This window comes from Haliotis cracherodii, unplaced genomic scaffold (assembly GCF_022045235.1).
Source record: "Haliotis cracherodii isolate W230 unplaced genomic scaffold, xgHalCrac1.p SCAF_15, whole genome shotgun sequence".
Classification (NCBI taxonomy): Eukaryota; Metazoa; Mollusca; class Gastropoda; order Lepetellida; family Haliotidae; genus Haliotis; species Haliotis cracherodii.
The window spans coordinates 23,755,007-23,781,925 of NW_027266270.1; the positions used below are offsets into that span (position 1 = coordinate 23,755,007).

The following is a 26,919-nucleotide window of genomic DNA, read 5'->3' on the forward strand; positions in this document are numbered from 1 at the left end:
GTGTTATTGCCAACGACGGTGACACATGTTTAGGCATCAATAATACTTCATAAATCCTGTCGACTATGCTTGCCGTACTAACGGGATCGTGTGGTCAGGCTTGCAGTCTTGGTTGATGCATGTCATCGTATCACAATTGCGTGGCGGATTGATGATCATGATATCAATCACTGGAATTTCTGGTCCAGACTCGATTATTTACAGACCGCCGTCATATAGCTGGAATATTGCTGAGTGAGGCGTTAAACAACAACAACAACAACAAAACCAAAACAAATATAAATCCCGTCTTTCACCAGCAATATATTTTTTTCCAATAGAGTTTTTTTTAGTCCCTTTACAGCAGGATAAGTGTTTTAAAGTGCCCTTGTGTGACGCCTCGAAATGTCCGGTTTAATATGTCCATGATAGTGAGTGAGTGAGTGAGTATGGTTTTACGCCGCTTTTAGCAATATTCCAGCAATATCACGGCGGGGGACACCAGAAATGGGCTTCACACATTGTACCCATGTCGGGAATCGAACCCGGGTCTTCGGCGTGACGAGCGAACGCTTTAGCCACCAGGCTACCCGACCGCCCCCTGTCAATGATAGGAAAGAGCTGATTGCAGATCTCAAGGGGCGGTGGGGTAGCCTTGTGATTAAAACGTTCGCTCGTCACACCGAAGACCCCGGTTCGATTCCCGACATGCGTACAATGTGTGAAGCCCATTTCTGGTGTCCCCCGCCGGGATATTGCTGGAATGTTGCTAAAAGCTGCGTAAATCCATACTCACTCACACTGCATACCTCTATTTTCATCGTTCCCTTCATTTCATAAGATACTGTTCATGGTGTTATCATCAATAGATATTACCCCAACTCGTTGAAATTGACTTTACAGGGGACGTTTGGATATCACAAACTGCCTTGAATGGGGATCAGAATATATGTATACATATATGGAGCCTCTGAAGACCTCTCATAGGTACCATAGGTACCATCTTCCCGAGGCAAGAGAGTTAACTGACTTTAAAAGTCCAGTTTCCACTTTTATAGTCAGTTAACTCCTTTGCCTCGGGAGGATGATGGGTACAGGACCAGGCAGTCCAGTGATAAACATCATGAGCATCGATGCACGCAGTTGGGATACAATGACATGCATCAACCAAGACAGCGAGCCTGACCACCCGATCCCAAGGTTAGTCGAATGCTACAGCAAGCATGGGTTGCTGAAGACCAATATTAACCCGGACCTCCAGCTCTTGCCCCGTGGATATTCAAGGCAAGAATTGGCCCCAAGCAACATATACTCTTCGTTAGAGACGAAGGACGGCGGGGTTGTGGTTAAAGCGTTTGCTCGTCACGCCGTGATATTGCTGGAATATTGCTAAAAGCGGCGCATACTATCCCACTCGCTCACTCATTAAGGAGACAGTCAGTTATCACTCCCAAACACGAGTATCGTTCAGGATAACTAAACGAGACTTGGGTGGTTGCAATGTGTGACCTGATTGAATGTGTGTCGTCGTTGCTCATGATTTCAACCACAGGTTTATCAGACTCAAGTTCGATTACATACAGGCCGTAGTGGAACTGGACTTGGTCTTGCAGCCATGTAATCTAACATCCACCCCTCACTCGTTCCCGCACAAGAAAAGGGTGCCAACAAATAAAGAAGTTTTCGTTTCCCACATGGTTACAATGTGTGAAGCCCATTTATTGTATCCCCGCCGTAATATTGCTTGAATATTGCTAAAAGCGGCGTAAAACCATACTCACTCACTCGTACGAGGCGACCAAAGGGATGATTACGGATCCTGTGGTCAGACTTGGAAGAGTGTGTGTCATCGTACCTCGATCGTTGCTACCAATATCAATCACTGTATTGTTTCGTCCAGACACGAATATTTACAGACAGTCGTCGTGAATATTGCTGGAGTATTGCGGCGTTGAATAACAAACAATCTTGCTTTCTTATTTGGCGGGCCTTCATCTACGCATAGACTAAATATTGCGCATGAGTCCATATATACATGAAAGTATATCTTCGTCTGAATTCGCTTCTGGGTTACAATATGTTGCTACTAACCTATACATACCTGTCGTAAGGACATTACGTGGATCGGTTGTTTTGCAGGCTCAGTGACTTGATTGATTGCGTTTCATCGTAGCTCGACGGCGTAGATCGTTGCTCATAATATCAACCCCTTTTTCTGTCCCAGCCTTTATTATCTACAAGCTGTGATGATATTGGAATATTGTGACTGCATTAAACTTGAACAAAACCTTCAAATTCTTTAACTGTTGGAACTGACGAAAGCAGTCCTAAAATCCTTGATTTTCAAAATGCCAATTATGTCCCTTTGAACAACTATTTTAGGCATTAAAACACAAGGTGTCGCGTTTGTTGGAACGATAGACAGGTTTGCCTGCCATAGAGCGCTTTCGCTCCTCGTAGCACTTCACGTTGTGCAGCCGCAAGGGCGAAGGACAAGGGTACCAGTCTAGATGGAGGGAGTATATTACGTCTTTCTTCATTGGGTTTCGGCATGATATCTACCAATCAAATTACGCGTTACATTTACGCGCATCTGCCAGATTCGTGGGGCTGTTTCCGGTCGGGACCTCCCAATTTTTATATCTTACTCAGCATCATGGCAGACGAATCAGAATTGTCTAAATCCTTTTTGTGGAGTGTAAAAAATGGAGACATTACAGAAGTGAAAAATCTCCTGGCCCAAGAGGTTACTATTGTTTTCATTTATATCAGCGATCCTTTTATTTGTTGTTTAATGCTCTGTTGTATATGGATCTCCGTGGCAATTTGACAGAACTTCGGTTTTCGTGTATTTGGACAAATCCCAAGTGCAAATTTCATGTAGGCCTAATGTTAAATAGAAAGATTTCTTAGACCCTTCGCAGCCCAAAGTAACTTTGAAAATATGTGTCAAAAGATTAGTGTACGCCATGTATTGCTGGGGATACTATCTATTCCCGTATTTACATCTCGCATTCTTGGGATGTCAACGACAAGTCATGGTGCTTAAAGAATTTTTACCACCGAGATTGATTTGTTCTTACCTAAATTATCGTTAACTAACTGGTACAATTTCTGTACCCAGGACAAAATTAACTGGAACAAACCGACATTTAGTTGATACATAAACTGACTGCCCACTTGTTACTGTTTTAGATATACAACAAGGAAGCAGTTTTTATCTTACTCATCTGCCATGACTGTTTAAGTGATTAAGGCTGATTTGCATGTATTTCGCTTTTCGTCAAAGGTTCTATAATTTTTAATTCTGCTTATTTTGTTGTAGAAATTAGAGGTATCTTGTTTGTTTGTATCTTGATTAATACCACTCAGCAATATACCAGCTATATGACTGCTGTCCGTAAATAATCAAGTCTGGACCAGACAATCCAGTGATTGACATCATGAGCATCGATCTACGCAATTGGGATACAATGACATGCATCAACCAAGTCAGCGAGTCTGACCATCCAATCCTGTTAGTCGCCTCTTACGACAAACATGGGTTGCAGAAGAAGTATTCTAAGACGAATCTTCATGGGTAGATGTATTTTGTTTTGAAAATTAAGTGGGTATGATCAGGATATTGTTCATAAAATAAAATGTCCCTTGCTAGCTTTTCTAGGAATGATTGTTTTTGAGCGTGGAGCACAAATAATGATTTTGAAGTGTATGCAGTGTTATGTATTATCAAATCCTGGGATTTTGTTTTGAGAGTAGATATATAATCAGTTGCAGCTGCAAAACCAGATATTTTATTTATTAGAACTATGAGCCTGATCACTTAAAAAACCCAGAACATCTTGCAACACTGCAGTAAAAACTGTCATAGTTAAATGGATACTGACCAAAGGTATTATAATATGAAATCTTTGCAAGCAAATTTTGATAGCGCAACAGAATAATTCAGGTATTTTGACTCGGCAATAATAGTTGATAGAATTTGGTTGATATTTGCAAAGAATGCTGAAGCTAATCCACTTTTCCAAGACAGGTAGTTTTAAGCATGGAATATGATAATCAATGAATTTGTTTTGATGTTAAATTTTCTTGCAGAAATCTCTTGGCACAAAGGAAATAGCAGGAAGGAGCCCGCTCCATTTTGCTGCAGATTATGGCCAAACAGATGTTGTGGAATATCTAGTGGCTAATGGGGCTGGTATAAATGTAAGTACATTGATTTTACTGTTACTTCCCTGTCAGACAGCCTAATCTCTTCAAAAGTCGTAGGTGAAATTGGTGCTACAATTTACTGTGCTAAGTAACATCCCTTAGCCATATCAGGAACTGCTGAATGGTGATGCAAATCACTGTTTTGCTAGCATTATGATCTTTGGTTTGATAGCACCGTACTCATGTGCTTCAGCATGCTCTATATCTCCAGGGCTCCAGCCTACACTAACCCTTGCTGAACGAGGCAGAAATTCCGGAGTTGCATTTTGGCTTGACTAACGAGTCTATGCATAGTCCAATCAAAATCGCATAACAGATTTGACATTCGGTTGATGAACAACATGGATGTCAACATGCAGATTTCAGTTGACTGCTGGATTTGCAAAACATGGGTACTGTCGAAGTAAGACGAGTTCTATGGATGAACAACTTCTTTATTACAATTAGTGCGACGTTTCGGTGTAGATCCTAACACCTTTATCAAGCAAGTGATAGATAGGGCTTTCTTCCCACATTGATATAACTGGAATAGTGTTCAACTTCAAGGCAGCGTTAACCTGACTTTCACTCACTCTCCTACTGTGAAGGGCGATCGGGTAGCAGAGCGGTTAAAGCATTTGCTCGTTCCCGACATGGGTACAATATGTGAAGCCCATTTCTGGTGTCTCCCACCGTGATATTGCTGGAATATTGCTAAAAGCGGCGTAAAACCTGAGTATCTCACTCTTCCTGTGAAATTGCCGGACTGAGGAATGTGGTCTTTTGCATGTATATTTCTTCTTATGATGACATCATTATTACGATTTTGATGTTATTTTCTTGTTTTCTGATTTATGCAGAAAATAGTTTAACTCATGTTAAGTGGCTGCCTTTGTTGACATTATAAACTGTTGACTATATATCCAGGTGAGCTACAGTGCCATGGCACTATTTGTATTACTTCAGACACTTTTAAGAGGTAATTGGTTCACAGAATTACAGTCTGTGCCAAAAGTGTTTAAGACTACTAGCCCGAACATGGCTCTTGGCATCATTTTCAGCAGAATTTATTGTGATTATGAAGACTATTATTAACTGAGCTTACAAGATTGAACAGATTTTTACTACATGCAGGCTTTGGTCTTGTGGCTAAAGTTTCTGACTGGATTTATAATTTCTGCAGTGATTCTCTTTCTTCCAACTTCAGTAAAAACGGACATATCTCACATCTAAATCACAACAGGATCATATACATGTTGACAGTTTTGAGAAATGCTATTTACCATGCAGACAAGTGATGGACTTATTTCTATTTAGGTTGAGGACCAATACGGTATCACCCCATTGCTATCTGCCATCTTTGAAGGTCACAAAGAAACTGTTGCACTCCTGTTGAAAAAAGTAAGTCTGGTTTTCAGCTCCCCTGGCTGAAAGTTGCCCCTGTCAGCAGTATTTCAGCTGCTGGGTAAAATCTGCAGAAAATGTCAGTAAAAGTTCCCAACTTGGAATTATGATTTTTCCTATTCATGTGAATATACACTCTTCATAAAAAGTAGGGGATTCTTGGAAATAACTTAAAAATTTCAAAGACATTAGGTTTTAGTAACAGTTGTATGATGATAATGGAAGAATTTGGAACAATACAAGCTTTTGTAACGTAGACAGCAGATGTTATGACCGCCAACAATCTTGAAGGATGATAGGGTTAGGATTGGAACTCTCAAAGTTGACGTTTTTTGCATCAGTGGCCACATTCATTCACTCAGTGAGGCCTGTTGTGTAGGAGTCTCCCAATGGGGATTTGAGGGAGTGTCCCACTCTCTTGCACAGTCTGACCAAATTCAGCCAACGTGGCCGGTGTCCTATGATATTGACACACACGTCTCTCAATCATTTATCATATACCCAACAAACATTACAGATACACTACGAAAATAAAACTTGTGCATATCATCAAAATATTGTGAAGTAACCCTGCAAATTCGATTAGCAAATAAGCAACTTATTTTGAAATTATATACGGACATTCCGTCAACCTTGCCAAACTCCACGATAACAGTTACATCATAATCATTTGCCATCACACTTTCTTGTGGAAGTATCGTGGTATTTTTGAGTCCTATAAAGCTCTCGAACCCACACGACACCAGTTTGCTGGGACTAGATGAATAGTGTTTTTAAATATTTAACTTAAATACCCACATGTGTAAAAACTAGTGGGTAACAGAAATTTGAATACCCAGATAGAATTACTGATACCCATCGATTTAAAAATACATGCGTAAAATACCCACAACACCAAAAGCTTATCTGGAGCTCTGCTAAAGATTCAGGCCTCAAGGTTTAAATTTTTACCAAATGGCCATATGGCGACCAGTATTGTCTTCCAGGTAGCCAGTGGTAAAATCAAGCAGTCAAGCCAATGTTGTAGCCAAAAGCATTTGAAATTATCTTTTATCAAATAACTATTATAATACTAGTATATATACAAGTCATGGCACTAGTCTTGGAATTGTATATTAGTGGAAACTGTACTTGACTTTTGTTATTTGTGGCTCGAACAATGATGCAATTTATGTTACTAGATTGCATAGGTATATCCTTGCTTATCGAATAAATTATCAACTAAAATTAAATACTAATTACATCAATATTTATGTATTTCGGTTCATTGTTGACTTTAGGAGGAATTTATTTTGAGTACAATTAGTAGCAGACATGTTGTGTCTACACATATGTAGCAAAAGAATTTAGTCACCACAAGATATTTTTTAAGCTACCTCTGAATTTTAGACCGTAGACAAATTGAAATTTAGGTCGCATTGCCGACCGTTTTAGTCGCAACTTTGAGGCCTGAGATTTCTAATCGTCTGACCCATAACTTGTACTCCAGTCGCTCCGGGCCTCAAAGGGGCAACTAGAACACCAAAGCGACCTAAATTGCAGTGTGTCTATTATGAAATATTCAGAGATCACTAAATGACTACCTTGAAAAAATATCTTATCGATTAAGTTGTATTACTTCACATGAGCAGACACAGAAACAAATAACTTGATTGACATTTGTTTCAATGCTTTCTTGATCACCTGTTATTTCTGATTGCAATGTAACTCGTATAACCACACTCGTGTCAAATAACCAGGTCAATAAACATTTTTATAGCTCCATGCAGCAGTGTGAGGATTTGGTTTGGTTAATAATTTTACTGTGTGCAGTGCCTTGAGTTTACAAACTTCTGAGATGCGTAGACTGTTCCATTTTACGTGATATCATTGCAAAATACTTCTCCATCTTCGTACAACCAAAAACGATTGTACCACCGAAAGTTGTTTTTGAAAATGATGATGATAGTTACTTTGAAAGTAATAAATAGTCATGGTTGACGTGATCCCGAGCCGATGGACGCAAATGAACATGATGAAGACAAGGTGGTGATGTTTGAAAGTAAAATAAATTAGTTGAAAAGAAAAACAAAGAATGGCTGACGAAGTATACGTGGATAATATACGATTCCAAGACTAATGCTATGACTTATTTTAATAGGAATTGAACTAAAATGCTCTTAAAACATATTTTCAAATGTTTTTGTTTACATACAATTTTGGCTTGACTTCTTGATTTTACCAGTGGCTACCTGGAAAAGGTATTTGTAGCCATATGACTACTTGATAAACAATGAAACTTGGAGGCCTGTAACCTGATAAATGGTTTGCAGTAATTTGATCCGCCATGTGAAATCGATTTTGTTGAACCTGGTTTGGGATCAATTGACCCTGTACTCTGGTTGTAGACCTGGAATGCCCTGAACAGAGTCGATCCTCAAAATCTTGGGTCTGTTGATACCTGTTCCACAGTCTGCCAATCACAGACTGGGAAACATTGAACACATTGGCCACTGCATGCTGACTTCTGCCAGTTTCCGGGGGCACGGGTGGCCAAGTCATCTAAGGCGCTGCGATTCGCTGTGCAGCCTCCCTTGGGCTCGCCAGAAACCTATGACTGTGGGTTCAAATCCCAGTTCGCCCCAATTTTGTTTCTAGGTTTGTCAACACCATACCCGTACTCGTGGGTTTCACCTAAGTGGTAAACGTCTGTGACCTGCATTACTTCGGGCTTTCCTCCCACATTAAGCTGACACGCCGTGATATAACTGCAATACTGTTAAAAGCGGCGTTAAACCCAACTCACTCACTCACTCTTCCAGTTTCCAGCATACTAATAGCCTGTTGACGCTCTGCTCGTTGAAGACGCCACATCGCGAGTGAATGAAATCAAGTAAATCACAACAGTATGATAAGCAGAATCAATAAGATTGACAAAAATAATGGCCCACAGAGATGAATTGACCTTCGCGAAGGTTCAAAATCAGGAATGACATGCTACACAAGTTTGTGACACTGCTGTGTGAGGCATGTGTGAACTTTAGATGTGTTTTGGTGTTTTACAGACAAAAACAGTCCTCCTAGGATGTTTGTCGTCAACATTTTTCTTATCTTATACTTGGTTTAACATTTATAGTTCATGATCCCCTACTTTTTGTAAGAGTATAGTTCCAACTGATATTTATGGCTTTGTAGAAGCGCCATGTATTTATTTGATAACAGGACCAATAAAAAAAACCAATCTTGCTGTTAAAGGCAACTATGCTTGTCGTAATAGGTGACTATTGGGATTGGGTGGCCAGGCTTGCTGACTTGGTTGATGCATGTCATCTTATCCCAAGTCGGGGGTTCGATTCCCAGCCGCGCCATACCAAAAGACGTTAAAAGATGGTACTTGTTGTTACCCTGTCTGGCGCTCGGCATTAAGGGGTTAAAACAAGGACTGGTCGGCTCGGAGTCAGTATACTGTGTCTGATAGGGGTATTCGTGTTAAACTGCGGCATGGTATCTCAGTGTGCTAGCACTATAAATCAGCATCAGTCCAGACTAGTACAAGCAGCCACACACACACATTTACACGTGCATGCACGTCGCAATATAAGTGCAATAATCTTGGACGCGACGTTAAACCCCATTTCACCTCACCTCACCCCTGGTCCAGAATTGATTATTTACAGACCTCCATCATTTAGCTGGAATATTGCTGAGTGCTGCATTAAACAACAAACAAACAAACAAAAAAAAGATAAACACACTACTCCAACCTTCCTCGTCAACTAAATCAACACATGCATCTATAGTTTAAAAATCACTGACAGATGCTGATTTATCATTTCATCACGCCGCTTCCTACTTATAACAAATTCAAAAGTAGCTTTTATCTTTTTGTAAACTTGAGAAGGTGAAAAACTTCCCGTATTCAGTTACAACTATTGTTAACTACTCAATAATTTCATGGAACAGTATGAACAGTTATATTATGGTGACCCGTGAAAATCCGGGGTAGAATATGTCTTCAGCAACCCATACTTGCCGTAAAAGGCGACTATGCTTGTCGTAAAAGGTGACTAACGGGATCGGGTGGTCAGGCTCGCTGACTTGGTTGATGCATGTCATCAATCCGAATTGCGTGGATCGATGCTCATGATATTAATCACTGGATTGTCTGGTTCAGACTCAATTATTTACAGACCGCCGTCATATAGCTGGAATATTGCTGAGTGCGGCGTAAAACAACAAACCAACCACCTTATATTATGGTATATTTCACTATTCAGTGAGTATTTTGGTTTTCAGGGCGCAAACAAGAATGGAAAGTCGCCTGATGGGAGGCCCTATCTGGACTGTGCAGAAACAGATGACATGAAGTCTCTTCTAAGCAAGGCTTAGATGAGGAATATTTAATGTTTGACCACAATCTTTGTCCAACAGCAGACCAAGTTTACAGATCATTTCCTATAACTCCCCAGTATTTACGCAGTGCGTTAACAGAGGAGGTGTGACGACATGACCTGTATTTGTCGGAGCTGTCTCTCGGTTACATGTCTATATGATGAATGAGTAGAAACCAACGTTTCCTTTGCTACAAATTGTTATCGGAGTTATCTTTGATATTGTACACCATCTCTGTAAGAACATTTGTTGACAATAATTATGGGACCATTGTTTGAACTATCAAAACCTGATATTTATGAGATACTTTTCATTAAGATACATGATTAAATGTATTTGTTATGAACAGAGAATTGGTATGTCAGCTTTGTAAAGGAGTGTGTCACTTCTCCTTTTCTAATGGGTTTAACAGGCTTTTGGGTAGCCAAGTGGTTAAAGCGGCGCTTGTTTTCGGGGATGGCAGGGTTCTTTCCCAACATGAAAAGAACAAGGCAGCGTTGACCTGAACTCACTCACTCTCTTCCTGTGAAGGGTGGTCGGGTAGCAGAGTGGTTAAAGTGTTCGCTCGTCACAACAAAGACCCGGGTTCGGTTCCCAACATGAATACAATGTGTGGAGCCTATTTCTGGTGTCCCCCGCCGTGATATTGCTTGAATGTTGCTAGAAGCTGCATGAAACTTACTCTCCTGGGTTCCATACTTTTGTGTTAATGCTCGTTGTTGCCTTCCACGTCCTCAATAGTTTTTGACCATGGAATGGAACTAAAACATTTTCCATCAATGTGAAGAACAAAACACTGAATTGTAGTGTACAAAATCATGTATCATGTTTTATATAAATCATCAACCATTGTTTTAAAATATACTGAGCTGATTAATGGTTGGCTGAAATAATGTGTCTGTCTGTAACATGGCGATCACAGGATCACCAACCATTGGACCACGGGATGTGAAACTGGGAAGAGCATCACCTCTCTTTAAAACACCTGACATCCTTGTATTCCGAAAATATCTAAAAGAAAATGTAAATTTTTGATACTGCACAATTTTAAAACTCTTATATTTAGAACCAATTGTGTTCGAATATTATTTTGTCTTGTGATGATTATGTATCTTTAGTATAAGTAACAAAGAGTATGAAACACCAGGGGCTTGGGTCAGTTGCGGTTCTTGTCTTACATTGTAGTGACTAAAGGAGTGAGTGAGTGAGTTTGGTTTTACGCCGCTTTTAGCAATATTCTAGCAATATCACTGCGGGGGACACCAGAAATGGGCCTCACACATTGTACCCATGTCAGGAATCGAACCTGGGTCTTCGGCGTGACGAGCGAACGCTTTAACCACTAAGCTACCCGACCGCCCCAGTGACTAAAGGATGAATGTTTTGAGAAACCCTTTTATTTGGTTGAAAGTTGACTGGTGTGTCGGGGGTCGTAACCTGCTGGTTTCAGCATTTGCTTGTCAAGATGAAAGAAGGCTATTCAAGGCGTCTCCAAACATAGTTCTGCTTGAATATTGCTAAAAGCAGTATATAAACATACTCACTAGTTTGACCTGGAACTTATTTCCTTGCTGATTAACTGTTTAAGGGTATAGAGTATTCAAAATGTCGTCACACCTCTCTGTAATAAGATTCCTGGCTTGGTGCTTATGGGATATTCCAAGATTCTGAACAGTTTATCTGTTTCAGAACATGTTGTCTCGAAGGAGGAGTGCTCACAAACAATATTTTATTGCAGTTTTCATCTGAATGATGATATTCTTTTTACACTTGTCTGTTTGTAAAAAATCATCAAATTGGAAAAAAATGTTTAGCAAGTTAAAGCTGATAGAATTTTCAATGATCATTAGATTATCCTTGTTTGTTTATTTTCCGTACAAAGCTGCTTATTTGTTGATGTCAAGGTTGGGCTAATTCGTCTGCATTTTCTGAACATACTTACCGTATTCGACGTATGAGCGCCTAGGGCGCTCTCAAAATTAAAAATAGTGGGCTCTTATTAGAATATTATTTTGGTGAAAATGAGAGAGTTAAAAGACAAATTTCGTGGTTTATGCTGAGAGCCTGAAATGTTTATATACGAGATATACATTTTTCCAGAATTTAATTGTCCATAATTAAGAGTGCATATAACACACGAGTGTGTAAAATACGCGAATAAATAAGTGTTGTGTACATTGATCTATCGGAAGGGGTGCTAATTGGTATTGTTCACAAGCCAATATATTTGCAAATATCGTCGTGGGCGCTTATTAGAGCGGGGCGCTTATTACGTCGAATACAGTAATATGAATAGGACCATGATTAACAAGTATTTGTTTTGATGAATGATATTTTTTATATGCTTGAATGGTTTAATAAATTCATTACTTGCTTATGATTAGAACACGCTTTGCCTTGAAGAAACTGTGATGATGCTGACTCCAAAGCTGATCTCGGTATAATCATCTGGTAACAAGAAACGTATTTCATGTATCAGGAGCCAAGGAAATATTCATATGTATTCAAAGACGGGCATTTTTAAAGACATATTTGAGATTTGTTTTTGAAAACATGGTGCAAGGCGCTTAGTGGCGAAGGGCACTTTCGTTCGTGCCATGCAATTGAATAATGTTTATTATTTTGTTTGATTGTTGACATGACTTCTTGAGTAATGTGAACAACTACATTGGATTGCCTATTCTTTCTGTAACTCAAACTGGTTAAATAAAAAAATCAATAAAATGTTTTCTGAACAAAAATGGACAATAGATGGTATTGACTCGTTTCTTTGTATGATTTGATGTCTTAAAAGTAATGTAATGCAACGAATTAATAAAATATTGATCTGATTTGATATTTAATTGACAATATATACTATGAGCATTTTTGCATTATAAGAATCTTGGTATATAATTATCCGCATGGTACAGGGTTCTTTAGCTGCTTGTGTTTTTTGTTGCTAATGTTAACATCCGATTCACCAGCCCTGCTACTAAAATGACTATCTAGATGATTCATGACATGACACATGCTCTGGAGTAGCGGTCATTGGCATTAATCACAAATTAGGCCAGACCCCTTTTCCTTGTTTCTGAAGAACAGCAAGACCAAGATGGTTAATTGGACACCATCACTTTAAAAACATCCCATTTGAAATTCATGTAACATGTCAGGACATAATTTTGACAAAAAACCTCTTTTTGCAAAGGTTGATTTCCTCAAATTAGGCCATTAATCAAAGTTCATGACACCACTAACAAGGAGATATTTGAAGTAAGCATTTCTCAGATACAGTTACTTGTACTTTCAATAGAACTTGGGCGTGTTCTCTTTTTGGTTTTTCAACAGCAACAACATGCTAGGTCCTTTAAGTGTCTCATCTTCCTCTTCCTCTAACGGGGCAGTGGGGTAGCTTAGTGGTTAACGCGTTTACTCGTCATGCCAACGCACGGGTACAATTCCCCACATGGGTACAATGTGTGAAGCCCATGTCTGGTGGCCCCTGCCATGGTGTTGAGGGAAAATTGTTCAAAGGAACATAAAGCCATCTCGTTCCCACTCTTCCCCTTGTGATGTCATCATCTGATTTGGTCTGAAATGTCACTTCCATGTGTGGAAGATATTTCTGCCCAGTTAGTACTGCGACACATTTTTCTTTTGTTTTAGGTTGGATTTATCGGAATGATGCTGTGTTTTCTATTCAGAAACAGTTTGTGTGAGAAAGAGTCTTATTTTGTAGACTGTTGTCACAACACATGCTTTAGATATTTTTCTACCCATTCTTGGTAGGATATTTTTCTGTTGTCTAGTGGAAAATAAATCCAGATTCTTATATATGTTTTTGTAGTTATTTTTTGGAAACATTGTTTCACAAAGAATTGTTAAAACTGAGCTGAAAACATAATTTCTGTTTTCTTTAACTTGGTTTTGATTTAATAACACATAGTCTCAATAGGTGATTTGTAATTAATTACAAGGTCTACAGACTATAAACTTTTCAAATGTGAAATATCTGGAACAATTTGTAAATTTGATTCTGCAATAAAACTAGCCTCTGTATGAGATCAATATGGTCACATGCACACAAGACCCGTGAAGATTCTGGGGCAGAATAGGTCTTCAGCAACCCATGCTTGCCGTAATAGGTGACTATGCTTGTCGTAAAAGGCGACTAACAGGATCGGGTGGTCAGGCTCACTGACTTGGTTGATGCATGTTATTGATCCCAATTGCTTGGAGCGATGCTCATGTTATTAATCACTGGATTGTCTGGTCCAGACTCGATTATTTACAGACCGCCATCATATAGCTGGAATATTGCTGAGTGCGGCGTTAAACAACAAACCAACATGCACACAATTATAATATCTGTGCTTCAATGGGTCGGACAGTTGATATTTATCAACTTCAGTTTCAGAACTGTTTTTGTCAACCAACAACCGAGTGCCTAGCAGTTGTCTTTGAAAATCAAATCTGTAAATCATGCCATGAAAAGACACGTAATTAGGACATTATAGCAATGTGTTTGTAGGGTAAATATGCTCTTTCAATGGCGATGCTTCTGTGGAGTGAGTACTGAGGAGTTACTTCCCTTTGTTACAAGTATTGTCTCTATATTGCTTGCTGTTGAGATTTCTGTATTGGAAGGCATAATACTCTTTCATAGTAGTCATGAAAGCTGCCTGCCCCAAACACTGAAATGCAAAGCAAGACAAAAATATTAACTGTCAGGTCCATGAGATGTGTACTGGAAGAGCACCACCCCTACCATCTTTTATCAGACAATTCTGAGTTGTGGTCTTGTTTTCGTTCTCTTTTCGTTTGTTTGTTGTTTAACGCCGCACTCAGCAATATTTCAGCTATATGATGGTGGTCTGTAAATAATCGAGTCTGGACCAGACAATCCAGTGATTAATGTCATGAGCATTGATCTACGCGGTTGTGAGTTCACTTTTTTATTTGAGCAGAGTGCACCCCTAAATTATAAAAATGCAGATTCCAACTCTGATGTGCCAGCTCAAATTTGTACCTCGTGAAAGATGATTCAGGGAAATATATGAATATTCTTTTTATGAACCAAGGACCAAATATGAAAAACATTTCCCAATGATATGCTTTTATGATTGTTTCATAGATGAAAGTTTGATAAATGACGAGACAATTGATTAGTTCTTAAGAATTGATGCTTTTCACTTCAGCTTGATATTTAACTAGAATTAAGGCTGGGGCATGGGTGGCCTAGTTGTCCAAGGTGCTGCAACTGGCTGTCTCCTGGACACAGCAGAAACCTATGATTTGTGGGTTCGTATTCCGGTTCATTCCCGGGCTCACTTTCACCCAGTGATAAACGTTTAAGACCTGCATCACTTCATGCTTTCCTTCCAGATCAAGCTGACGTGCTGAGATATAACTGGAATACTGTTTAACTCGCTGTTAAACCAAACTCACTCATGTAAAGCTTGTGCTTGACTTGTTTATCACAGATTTATTTGTCTGTTGTGGAATTCATGTCATAGCATAGATTTATTTGTCTGTTGTGGAATGCATGTCATAGCATACACACTTTTAATAAAGTTTCTCCCACATTGTCTGCACTGTTTAAAGGTATCTAAAAGCTATAATATACTACTCCACTTTTGATAGGGATATTTTTATCTTTCCGTGACACAAAAGTTATTCTCATCATAATGTGGGGTGGTCGGGAACCTAGTGGTTAAAGCTCATCACGCCAAAGACACAGGTTTGATTCCCGACATGGGTACAATGTGTGAAGCCCATTTCTGGTGTCCCCCGCCGTGATATTGCTGGAATATTGCTAAAAGCGGCGTAAAACCATACTCACTCTAATAATAGTGTAAATATAAATAGAATGGACATACCTAATTATCCCTACAAAAGTTTACTTTATTAAACTGATTATTAGATTTTCATTCCTTCACTCACCACCAAACACTCCACCACAGAGAATAGTATTGTCCCTAAATACCAAAAGATGAAGAAAATCTGTGTTTCTCTCTTTCTTTACTTGATGAATACACTCTATGCCAGGGTACATATTTCTATCAAACAGTTATGGTTCATTTGAATCACATCCTTTACAACTGACCGTCTCCGTTATCTAGTTGACAGCATCTGCCTGGAGAGTGGAAGGTCGGGGGTTCAATCCCCTGAGTGTGCCCTACCAAAAGATGTTAAAAGTTGGTACTTGTTACCGTGCTTGGCGTTGGGCATTAAGGAGCTAAAACAAGGAGTGTTCGGCTCGGAGACAATGAACCGTGTCTAAGCGGGGTATTTATGTTAAACTGTGGCATTGTATCAACATGGGATAGCACCATAATACTGACAGTCTGGACTGCTACAAGCCGCAACAAGCACAGATGTTCATGCATGTCGTTATGCAAGTGCAACATGAGTTTGCCACTAACGTGGCTATATCCCCCGCCCCTGTTGCAGAATTTATGACATAATTAAATCTAAACAAACCCTAACCTTTTTAAACCGAGGTGGAACTTGCCATGGAAATTGTAAAAAAAAGAAGAGTTTGGAACCTAAGTCCATCTTGCTTCCATGGAAACGAAAAAAATTTTTTTTTTAAAATTTCTTAACAGCAAAAGGCACCAGTTCAGCATGTACTTGACAGATCTGCAAAATTTGATGAAAAAATATTGAGCGGTTTCTGAGTTATGCTCAGGAAACGAAACGTGAGGGATGGACGGAGCCTGTTTCTATATTCCCCGCTAACTTTGTTGGGCGGGGGATAATAATCACGAATACTGCGAAAACCCCATTTCACCTCACCCTGTGAAAAGTAATGTTCAGAAACTTGTTAACTGATATATGTAGTAAAAAGTTATTTTTTAATTTGGAAGAAAATATTACATGCTGTCTTGGCCTAATTGAATGGAGAACTAAATAATGGATAATTGAAGATGAACCAGCAGTACAGAACACCTTTTCTCGGAGCTGGGGCAGACACCACCCTCACAGTTTCATTAAGGGGCCTTGGCTGTGGTATGTTTCACTTAATCTTTAACATGGGGGTGGTATGGCAGAAATTAATTAACATATATATATATTTCTTTTGAATTATTAAAAAATATTCCAGGTACAGTCAAACACCATTGTGTCGAAGTTGAAGGGACCTACGTAAATACTTATTCAAGGTTCGACACAATCGAAGATGAATATAGAAAGAATACGCAGGGACTATTCCCAATTTTGAGCTGTTTTGCAATTCATCATTCTAATTTAGTGCCCAAAACACTTTAACTGAAAACTGATTGGCCAAATATTATTCTGAATTTGTTAAATACCTAACCTGTCATTTCGTTCGTACATGTAGATATAGTCTGAGACATCAGTGGGATCTGATAACTACCAGTTACTTGTGTGTAGTGATGTTTTGGTCCGTGCCTTCAGAATTAGTGCGACAAGCACTGGTGTAGCCCCTGAAGATTCCGGGGTAGAAAAGGACTTCAGTAGCCCATGCTTGTTGCAACAGGATCGGGTGGTCGTATCCCAATTGCGTAGATCGATGCTCATGATATGAATAACTGGATTGTCTGGTCCAGACTTGATTATTTACAGATTGCCGTCATAGAGCTGGAATATTGCCTAGTGCAGCATTAAACAAAAAATCCAAGAGTGTGATCTCGTTGAGCCATGGCAGAATGGACTTAAGTACTAGGATAAGTAAAATCAGTATCCATACGGTCTGGTTTCATGTGTTTACTACCTTTAACAGGTAATTTTTAGGGCTGGCAAACAAAAAAGATAATCAGAACTTATTGGCGATGGGAAAAATATTAACAATTATCGATATAAAAACTGTCTCATCGTTCAGATTTTACATAAACTATTGTCATGAAATAAAGTTAGGTTTACCAAATCAGACTTGTTATTGTCAGTTGCTAAAGATGGAAGGTAACTTTTTTGGTTATATTTTGAATGTCCACAAAGTAATCCCTGCATAAATAACGGGCCACCACTCACCAGTGGAGCGAAATATGTTGACTGCTTTAGGACTTTATTTGCATATTTACTCAAAGTTACTTCTGATATTTATCGATAATTGATCAATATTTAGTTAACAATGATCTGTCTCTATGATCTGTATCGACAGCCAGCCTGTTTTTTTACTGCCTCACCAAATGTGATAAAACTTATCAATTATTCATTGTTTAAGTTTCGCGCCACATTCATCCAAATGAAAGTGACCTGTGAGTCTCAAACAAACAAGTGATTGAGATCATGAGCAAAATACCAGTGTCTGGGTATGACGACATTCAATAAAAAAATCACAGAGCCTGACCTCTTACAAGAACAGGTTGCTGAGGACCTATTCTAACCCCAAATCCAAATGAAGATGTACTTGCATGTATATGAATATTGACCGACACTGCATTGGCAATATGCAGGGATGTGAGCAGGTTTCCCGAAAAAACAGGAAAAGTCTAGTGGGGTCCGGTTTTCGATAACATTTTTTTAGTTTTTTTCTATAAAAATCTTTGATTATATATTTACGCGGATTCTTATTCAAGATTTGGCAGTCGGTTCGCCAAAGATGGCGGGTGCCACTCCTTGTCTCTATGTATATATAGGGGTGCGATTTTTTTCTATACGAATATATTATGTTGTACACGCTATCATCGAGTTCCTGTGATATTACATCCCTGAATATGTTATTACTTGTTTACAGGAACACCTAACATCTTTGTGGGGCTGCAGGGGACAATGTCAATAAAAACACAAGGAGGAGCTTACGTCCCCAGACTTTATTATCACATAGTACAGACTTAACGGTAGGACTTCTGGTATCTGGCACGGGCACCAGGTCCACCAAACTTTTTGGGCTCGCAGCGTCTGGGGTCAGCAACAAGCAGTGTTCTGTCGTACTGAATCAGGATGTCCTTGATTTCCTTCTTTGAAGCTTCATCTACATCTGAAAACCCAAGGTTTATCTTATGATTGTCTTGAAGTGAATATGCAATATTTTCATCAGTATCAATACTATCATGGCCAATCTCATTAAAATCAGATCTTAGTTCTCGCTAACGCTAAACAAAGATCTGAGGACATGCCATTACAGGTCATGTCAGACTGACCTTGCACAAACTTTGACCACCAATGGAATGACCAATCAGAAGGCAGCTTTCTCATGCTTTACGGTACAAATTTCAAATTGGCGACTACGCTTCGAAACATTTTGACAAATTCTCGATGACAAATTTGAAAGCTGAACAAACAAACAACATTCTGGAATGGCTAATCGATGGTCTAGATTGTAAGGATTCCGTCGTTAAACCCGTAAATATCGTTCGGAATACCCAATGTTAAAAGTTTGCATGGGATTGCATGATTAGAAATCACATTCCGACTGTCACTTTCATAATCTGGTAAGCCACGCACTGATTGGTCGGATGAAAGGTCGTTCTGATTGTGATTGATTGGTAACATCATTATTGGTTTCAAACTTAAGCTTTATGTCTTATATTAGATGTTGGTAAAATATGCATCAATGTCTGTGTTCAGGTTAAGAACATTTATGTATTATTTGTTTGCTTTTGCTTAATGCCGCACTCAGCAATATTGTGGTGGTCTGTAAATAATTGAGTCTGGACCAGTCAATCCAGTGATTGACATCATGAGCATTGATCTATGCAAATGGCATATGATGACATGCATCAATCGAGTCATACCACCTGATCCCATTAGTCGCCCCTTACGACAAGCATCGTCACTTTTTAAGGTAAGCATGGGTTGCTGAAGACCTATTCTAATCGGGATCTTCACGGGTATATTCATTGCCAGATAAGCAGTATGGATTTATATCCTTTGAGTGTAACATTGGTTGTATTCAGCTTGTTTTACGAATGATGAAATGTGGAGGAAGTTTACCACTATGTATTCCACCTAACCAAATAATAGAAACAACTTACACTTCTGGTAGTATGCAACAAGAGACTTGGAGATGGCTTGCCTGATCGCTAGAAACAAGAAGACAAAAATCATTAACCATTCAAAACATGGGTTTATCTTCAGTTGTACTAGCAGTTGGCTTTCAGTGAAACAGTTAACTGGAACTCTTTTCAGTTAACACACAGACTTTGATATTGGCAAGATGTACTGTGGCTAACATAATGTTGCCAGGAACTTATTCACTTTTTATTTACTATAAACAGCATTTTCGAAAGCCTGGTAAAACATTTTCTAACAAACAAGGTTGAAATCTGGTTCCTTGGCAACCAACACCAAAATTTACATAGTGTTATAGGGATTGTTTCTCAATGACCAATTTCTTGGGCCAATCAAAATTCAAAACTGAAACTGTACAAGGATGTCATGTCACCCATGCAACATACCAAGCCCCCCCCCCCCCCCCTCCAATGTGATCTTAGCGCCCGGACAGTTGTAAGTCAAGCCTCAAGATTGCTTTTTAACCCACAGTCATGTTTTGGCTCAAAAGCTTTTGGTCTGACCGAAAATCATTACTGATACTGCTCAAAAAGATGATACAGTGTATAAAATATGCCTACCATAGATCTGTGCCACATGACCACCACCTCTGACGCGAACACGGATATCAACACCGGCAAATCTTTCTTTGCCGAGGAGCAGCACAGGCTCTTGGAGCTGAAAGGAAAAACAACTTAAATGTAGCACTGAATCAGTAATGTGTGTCAGTCATTAATGTACAGCACAGTGGCCTGTAAATGTAGTCTTGACCAGCAAACTAGTGATTGGTGACATGAGTAGCCATACTACTAATGTAGTACCAGGACAAGTGATTAATCAAGCTCGTCTGTAGCAATGTAATCTCAACATGATTCACTTCTGACAACATGCACAATAAGCTAATAAAACCAGGCCACACATTGAAACAATCCAATAACTCTTGCAGATCGTACGTATTGTAGAGTTATGGAAGTCGCAATCTTTACATTTAAATATTTCAAACATATTACATGTCACAGGAAAATCTAGCCATGATTTTTGTATTTATACAATTATCAAATCACCTTAGCCCTCAAGATCTGTGGCTCGAGCTGTTCCAGGGGACGACCGTTCACCTTAATCAGGCCATTTCCACGCTTGCAGTGAGCAACAGCTGTAGCAGTTTTCTACAACCCAAGTACATGAAGAATAATGTGTATGTCATGTACTTGTACATTCAACTTCTTCCTCTTTCTCTCTGGGATATTGACATTATCTAAATAAATATGTTCATTTAATGCTAATGTGATTGATAATCAAATTAATGCACACAAATAATGGATAAACCAATTTTATAATCAATCAGTGCACCAATACCAATAGTATTCTGCCCTAGGAACGAGGAGTGTCTGATGTCAATCCCTGGAAGAAGGGTTTATAAGCCAGACACTCCATAGGAATGCATGAGGCAAGCGACACATTTTGTGTATTGTATATCATTTGACGCAACTGTTAGCTTAATCAACCACTATTTTAAAGCCCTAAACACATGCTTAACCTGTATGTAATCAAATACTGACATTTGAAGTGAACGATAATCAATATCTACCCTACCAATACCAATAGTATTCTGCCCTAGGAACGAGGAGTGTCTGATGTCAATCCCTGGAAGAAGGGTTTATCAGCCAGACACTCCATAGGAATGCATGAGGCAAGCGACACATTTTGTGTATTGTGTATCATTTGACGCAACTGTTAGCTTAATCAACCACTATTTTAAAGCCCTAAACACATGCTTAACCTGTATGTAATCAAATACTGACATTTGAAGTGAACGACAATCAATATCTACCCTAGGGCTGGCCATCGAATGACGATACAGATAACAGACTGATAATCGTTAACTAATTATTGATCAATTATCGATAAATATTGGAGAAGTAACTTTGAGCAAATACGCAAACACAATTCCGAAAGAAATCATTATCAACATCCACACATTTCACTCCACTGGCAAGTGGTGGCACATTTATGCAGGGCACTTTGGGGACATTTGAGATATAACAAAAAGTTACTTTCCATCTTCAGCAATTGACAGTAAGAAGACTGTTTGGGTAAATGTAAACTTTATTTCATCATAATATTTTATGTAAGATATTATCGAAGACAGTTTTCAAATCGTGAATTAGCCGTGACATACCGCAAGGAGTCCTGTATTCGATCAAGAGATGAAATATCGTGCTTAGATTTACATGAGTAAACAGTCAACAGTGGTGTTGATTATGAGGTTTACCGATACCACGATAATATATAGGCCAGGTGATATCGTTTGGAAATGAGGATGGTAATGTCACTTGATGGTGATCAACTCTTCATGCAAATTAATGTTGCCACTTGTCACATATACTGCTGTCAGTTACAAGCAACACGAGTGATCCCACGCAGCTGTACATCTCCCATGATGATGAAGGTTGGGAATTCCTTCAAATATTAAATAGTGAGTCGAAACACAGTGTACGAAATATCCTCGGATTAACCTCTTAACCACGCACCTTACGTCCAAATACTTGGACAGACTGCAGGGGTCCTTTCGACTGTGTAGTCCTGTGAAACAAAAGATGTGTGTTTAGTAACGCTTTATTGTTCATGCCATAAATGAAGTAATCGTGTATTTTATTGGGATATATCTAAGATATGTCAAAGAAAAGGAGAGTCCCTCACTTCTCGTCACGTTCCCCAGCCATGTTGGAAAAGAAAGGAAGTCAGGGGGGAAAGCAACTTCCGCTGCAGCGGGGCCCTACTCTCGTTACACAAAGTTATTTTGTAATATTTTCTTCTTGTTTATAGAAAGGCTGTTTCAATGAACATATGCGACCGTTTATTGAAATGGTAACCATGCATATATGATGATAATTTGGAAAAAGATTACGAAATATAATATTATTTTGTTACACAGTGTGGTTCCCTGGGTATGCTGCGCTGGCGCTACACTGACCCTAAGCTGGGCCCCGTCTATAATATCACAATATACGAGCCGGTACAGGCCAATGAGACGATGTCGGTAAGCGCCTTCGAAATATTAAACATACACTATGTTATGTAATTTTTCATCGGTCGCTATTTTTAGAAGACGCGCTGCCGTTCTACAAAAGCTTCTCTGAGAAACGTCACAAATTACTTTAAGTCATTTTGTTAGATGTGCAATCAAGAGGCTCACGTGATTTGATGCATTTCGCGATGTAAGACCCGTTTTATCACAATATAGATCTTGATTATCGATCGGATCGTCCTGACTGAGCGCCACAATTTTGTGTGAAGCAAACGCAAGTGATACGAGCGGTGGAATCTGATTGGTCAATAGGAGAGGCTTAGGCGGGACATAATTGGTAATATCCGCCCACGTAGGAATATACGGTAATGAAAACGCCGATAAAGCAGCTAAACTATCCCTCAAAATCCCAGAAATAAGCTTAAAATCTCAAAATCAGAAATTAAAATTGTAAACAAGCAAAAAATCACAAAAATGGCATAACCTATATCTAAACTCAAATAGCCAAATCAAAAAAGTGCTCTGCAAACCACTAACCAAACCAAAAATTCTCCATCCATAAAAAAAACCCCGACAGAGTAATAACTAAACTCCAAAGAGGACACACCAACCTAAATAACCACCTAAAATTTAAAAAACAAACACACTACAGTAGTATAGTCTCAGTCCGCAGAAGGCCATTTTGGTTGAGGGAGGTTGAGGGAAAATAGGGAAGGTGATTGGCTGATCCAAGTCACGTGATCGGATAGGATGACTCATGCATCAACAGCACGTCACAGGTGAGGGGGGATGAAAGGTGTGTGTTTATAAGGCAGAAAAGAATTCACAAGAAAACAAAAGTAAGGGTTATTGAATAGAGCTATGTGTATGGCGTGAGGCCCTAAATAGACAGACCGTACCCGTCAGCCCAGTTTGAATTGAGCGCACTTGACAACTCACGTGGCCCTATATTCAAATAACCCGCGCTTGCTAGAGCGTGCGACCTGGTTTGATGAATACAGGGTGTGTGTTGAAAGTACATCATACCGCAATAGAGACGGGTTGTGTCAACATGATATACGCCGGGTAATGTAGGAATAAAAAATGTACGTCTAGCTGGATCAAATTCATCTTGTACAGTCTACAAGTTGTACACCATGAACGTTAGACAACCTGTATAAAAAAAAAATATAGATAAAATAGATAAGAGTACACAACCAGCAAGCTAGCAGTGTAGTTTACATTTAGCGCGCAACAACGAGGTAGTCATGTCACCCTGCATTGACTATAACGCTGAAGGCAGCCGGATTTCGAATCATCCGCGCTGCCTACTATTGTGAACCATTTGTATAGAAGGCGTTGACTTATTCAGGTCTGCCCCGACTTGCATAAGCAGCCAAGAAGTCGACGCTGAAGACAAAGAAGAGACAGGTAACACCTAAAATGAAAACGATGACAACCAAACAGGGATCGAAGACAATACCCCAACTCGTGAAAATACAACATGTGTCGGAGGTGAAGGCTGTGGTGGAACGGGCACTTGCTGCCTTGAAGCGTCAACAGAGTCAAGGGTATAAAAGAAAGCTTCATACCCTCTAATCGCACACCGTATTGGATCACCATGGGGGTTGCCACCTGTCTGGACTGTGGAAAAATGTTTTCAAGGAGAGATGTCATGTTACGACACAGGAGAAATAAACATAGCATACCGCCACCGTTACAAGCCCACCCGCCGCCGCAAGTCCACTCGCCATTACAAGCCCACCCGCTAACGCCGCCGCCGCAAGCCCATCCGCTACCGCCGCCGCCACCGCAAATCCACCCGCCATTACAAGCCCACCCGCTAACGCCGCCGCAAGTCCACCCACCGCCGTCGCTGCGTCAAGCCAACCCGCCGTTACAAGCACATCCGCCGCCGCCGCCATCGCAAGTCCACTCGTGGCTGCCTCATTTACCATGTATATCTGATCTTCGAGAACAATTGAAGTTCCTGATTCCCTCAAATGCGCTCGTTGTGGGACCCAGTGGTTGTGGAAAGTCTGTGTTTACCTCTCATGTACTCCGGCATGGCCTGATCCAACCCCAACCTACCCGCATCGTTTGGTGTTATACTCAATGGCAGCCATTATATCAGGACCTCGGTGAGCAGCTGCCTCAACTGACCTTTGTAAAAGAAATTCCCTACGATAACTTGGACGAGGATTACTTTGATGCTCGTCAACAGAACGTGTTGGTCCTGGATGATTTCCTGGCCGAAGCAAAGCACGACAAGCGTATTTCGCGGCTGTTTACTCAGACCTCACATCACAAGAATGTATTGATCTTTCTCTTGATACAAAATCTGTTTCCGAGAGGTAAGGAATCGAGAGACATTGCTTTGAACGCGCATTATGTCATCCTGTTTCATTCCCCCATAGATAAACAGCAAATCAAACTCTTCGCTCGTAGAATTTTCCCCGAACATATGGATCACTTTATGGCTATGTATGAGAAGGTTGCTGAAACACCCTATGGACAACTCACCATCGATCTAAAACCTACCACCAAAGATAATGATCGACTGCATGTTAACCTTATAAATGAGGAAAACAGGAGAACAACAGCACAGTCTGAACCTGATCTGCGTAGGGAGAAGTTGACTACAACAGAATCTCTGGATAGTCCTCTGACACAAGAAGAGAGATTGCCCCAACATCAGCTCACTCCAATTAAAACCGATTCAGACACGAGTAGTGAGACATCATTGACTATGGCCACGGATTGCGCAGATTGCGGGGTGCTGATAGATAACATGCACGATCTACAGCGACATATCAAACACTGGTGTCCGGCCAATAGCCTTCAACCTAAGAGAAAGCGTGCCAGACTCGAGAGTGATGACGATGACAGTGACTTTGACGACCTAGCCTCTTCCCAGAAAGGCAGTGGTCTTGCCGTCAAACCTCCACGTGGGAAGTCAACATTCACTAATATGGAAGCCGAGGAGTGGCAAAATGTAGGCTTACAACGCATCTGGAAGCAGGTGTACGATACGTTTCATGACAAGATGAAACTGCAGAAAAAACAGTACAAGCGACAGGGACGAACGCAAGAGTGGATTGAGAGAAGATTGAAACTGAGGTGGGAGGATCTAGTGCGTAGTACTCTCAACTATGCGATGGAATATACCACGTACTTTAAAGAGGCACCTCTGTTTCAAAACATACTATACAACCTGGGAGACATGAATCCTTAAACGGAACAATCCGTTCTCAAAAATAAAATCAAACTCCTAAAACCCAAGATGAAAGAGATCCTGCCTTTGATGGATATGCCGGAAATAGAAAGTGGGACTGAATCTGATAGCGTTGCAGAGGATAACGACAGTGATGACGAGGAGGAGGATGGTGATCGTGAGCAGAACGATTAGGCATAAATACCCATCACTACTATATCAGTCTAACAGTCAGAAGAGAATGCTGAGTCACGCCACGCGTCTAGTTTGATTCATATTTTGAAAACACCTCGTAAACTGAGGCATTTGAACGATAAGAAACGCCGAATTTCCCTCTACTTGAGAGGAATTGTGAAACTGGGACCTGGGAAATCGTTACAAGCAATGGATAAAGCATAGACTATAGACAACCATTCAACCTTAAAACAGCGTAGGAAAGGAAACATTCAACAGTGCGAAATGTTGTATTTTCACGGGTTGGGGTGTTTGTCTTCGATCCCTGTTTGGTTGTCATCGTTTTCATTTTAGGTGTTACCGGTCTCTTCTTTGTCTTCAGCGTCGACTTCTTGGCTGCTTGTGGTTTCTTTCTCTGTTGTGATTTTCTCAACGTAGTCTTCCTAAATATATCTCTAGGGTCAAGTCTAATCTCTGATGATTTCTTCATGTTGTTCACGTCAAATCCTTTTGCTGGCGAGAGTAAAACTGTTTGTCGGGCTACACTACTGTAGAGTTTATACTGTCTTACACGTGCAGGGAATCTTGGAAGACACTCTTTTCTTCTCAGCACACTTGTGAGTATGTTAAAAAAGCGATCATA

At 39.9% G+C, this 26,919-nt stretch overlaps 3 protein-coding genes across 3 annotated transcripts in view; 2 read left to right on the plus strand and 1 right to left on the minus strand.

The window, feature by feature from the left end:
* The first annotated feature begins 2,580 nt into the window (after nt 1-2,580).
* On the plus strand, nt 2,581-13,759 carry LOC139462401 (myotrophin-like). The gene is made up of 4 exons (XM_071244092.1): nt 2,581-2,725; nt 4,075-4,185; nt 5,488-5,571; nt 9,850-13,759. The coding sequence occupies exons 1-4, from the start codon at nt 2,636-2,638 to the stop codon at nt 9,940-9,942; spliced, it is 378 nt and encodes a 125-aa protein (XP_071100193.1). The 5' UTR covers nt 2,581-2,635; the 3' UTR covers nt 9,943-13,759.
* A 4,927-nt stretch (nt 13,760-18,686) lies between these two features.
* LOC139461970 (small ribosomal subunit protein uS9) lies at nt 18,687-22,639 on the minus strand. The gene is made up of 6 exons (XM_071243461.1): nt 22,582-22,639; nt 22,413-22,464; nt 20,946-21,047; nt 20,463-20,559; nt 19,866-19,913; nt 18,687-18,868 (listed from the first exon to the last, which is right to left on the minus strand). Exons 1-6 carry the CDS (start codon nt 22,602-22,604, stop codon nt 18,723-18,725), a joined length of 468 nt encoding a protein of 155 aa, XP_071099562.1. The 5' UTR covers nt 22,605-22,639; the 3' UTR covers nt 18,687-18,722.
* A 1,711-nt stretch (nt 22,640-24,350) lies between these two features.
* The window catches only part of LOC139462402 (thymidylate synthase-like), a 32,822-nt gene continuing 30,253 nt past the window's right edge, over nt 24,351-26,919 (plus strand). The window contains exon 1 of the mRNA XM_071244094.1: nt 24,351-26,893. Coding sequence (XP_071100195.1) covers nt 26,754-26,893 — 140 coding nt within the window. The 5' untranslated portion in view covers nt 24,351-26,753. The remainder of the gene's footprint in view (nt 26,894-26,919) is intronic.

Bases quoted from the DNA above. Each gene is read 5' to 3' on its own strand.
- LOC139462401 (XM_071244092.1), top strand. From the start codon at position 2,636: ATGGCAGACGAATCAGAATTGTCTAAATCCTTTTTGTGGAGTGTAAAA. The intron at 2,726-4,074 runs GTTACTATTGTT...ATTTTCTTGCAG, and splicing joins AAAATCTCCTGGCCCAAGAG to AAATCTCTTGGCACAAAGGA. The intron at 4,186-5,487 runs GTAAGTACATTG...ATTTCTATTTAG, and splicing joins CTAATGGGGCTGGTATAAAT to GTTGAGGACCAATACGGTAT.
- LOC139461970 (XM_071243461.1), bottom strand. From the start codon at position 22,604: ATGGCTGGGGAACGTGACGAGAA. The intron at 22,465-22,581 runs GTGAGGGACTCT...TTTGTTTCACAG, and splicing joins GCTGGGGAACGTGACGAGAA to GACTACACAGTCGAAAGGAC. The intron at 19,914-20,462 runs GTAGGCATATTT...TCTTGTTTCTAG, and splicing joins TCATGTGGCACAGATCTATG to CGATCAGGCAAGCCATCTCC.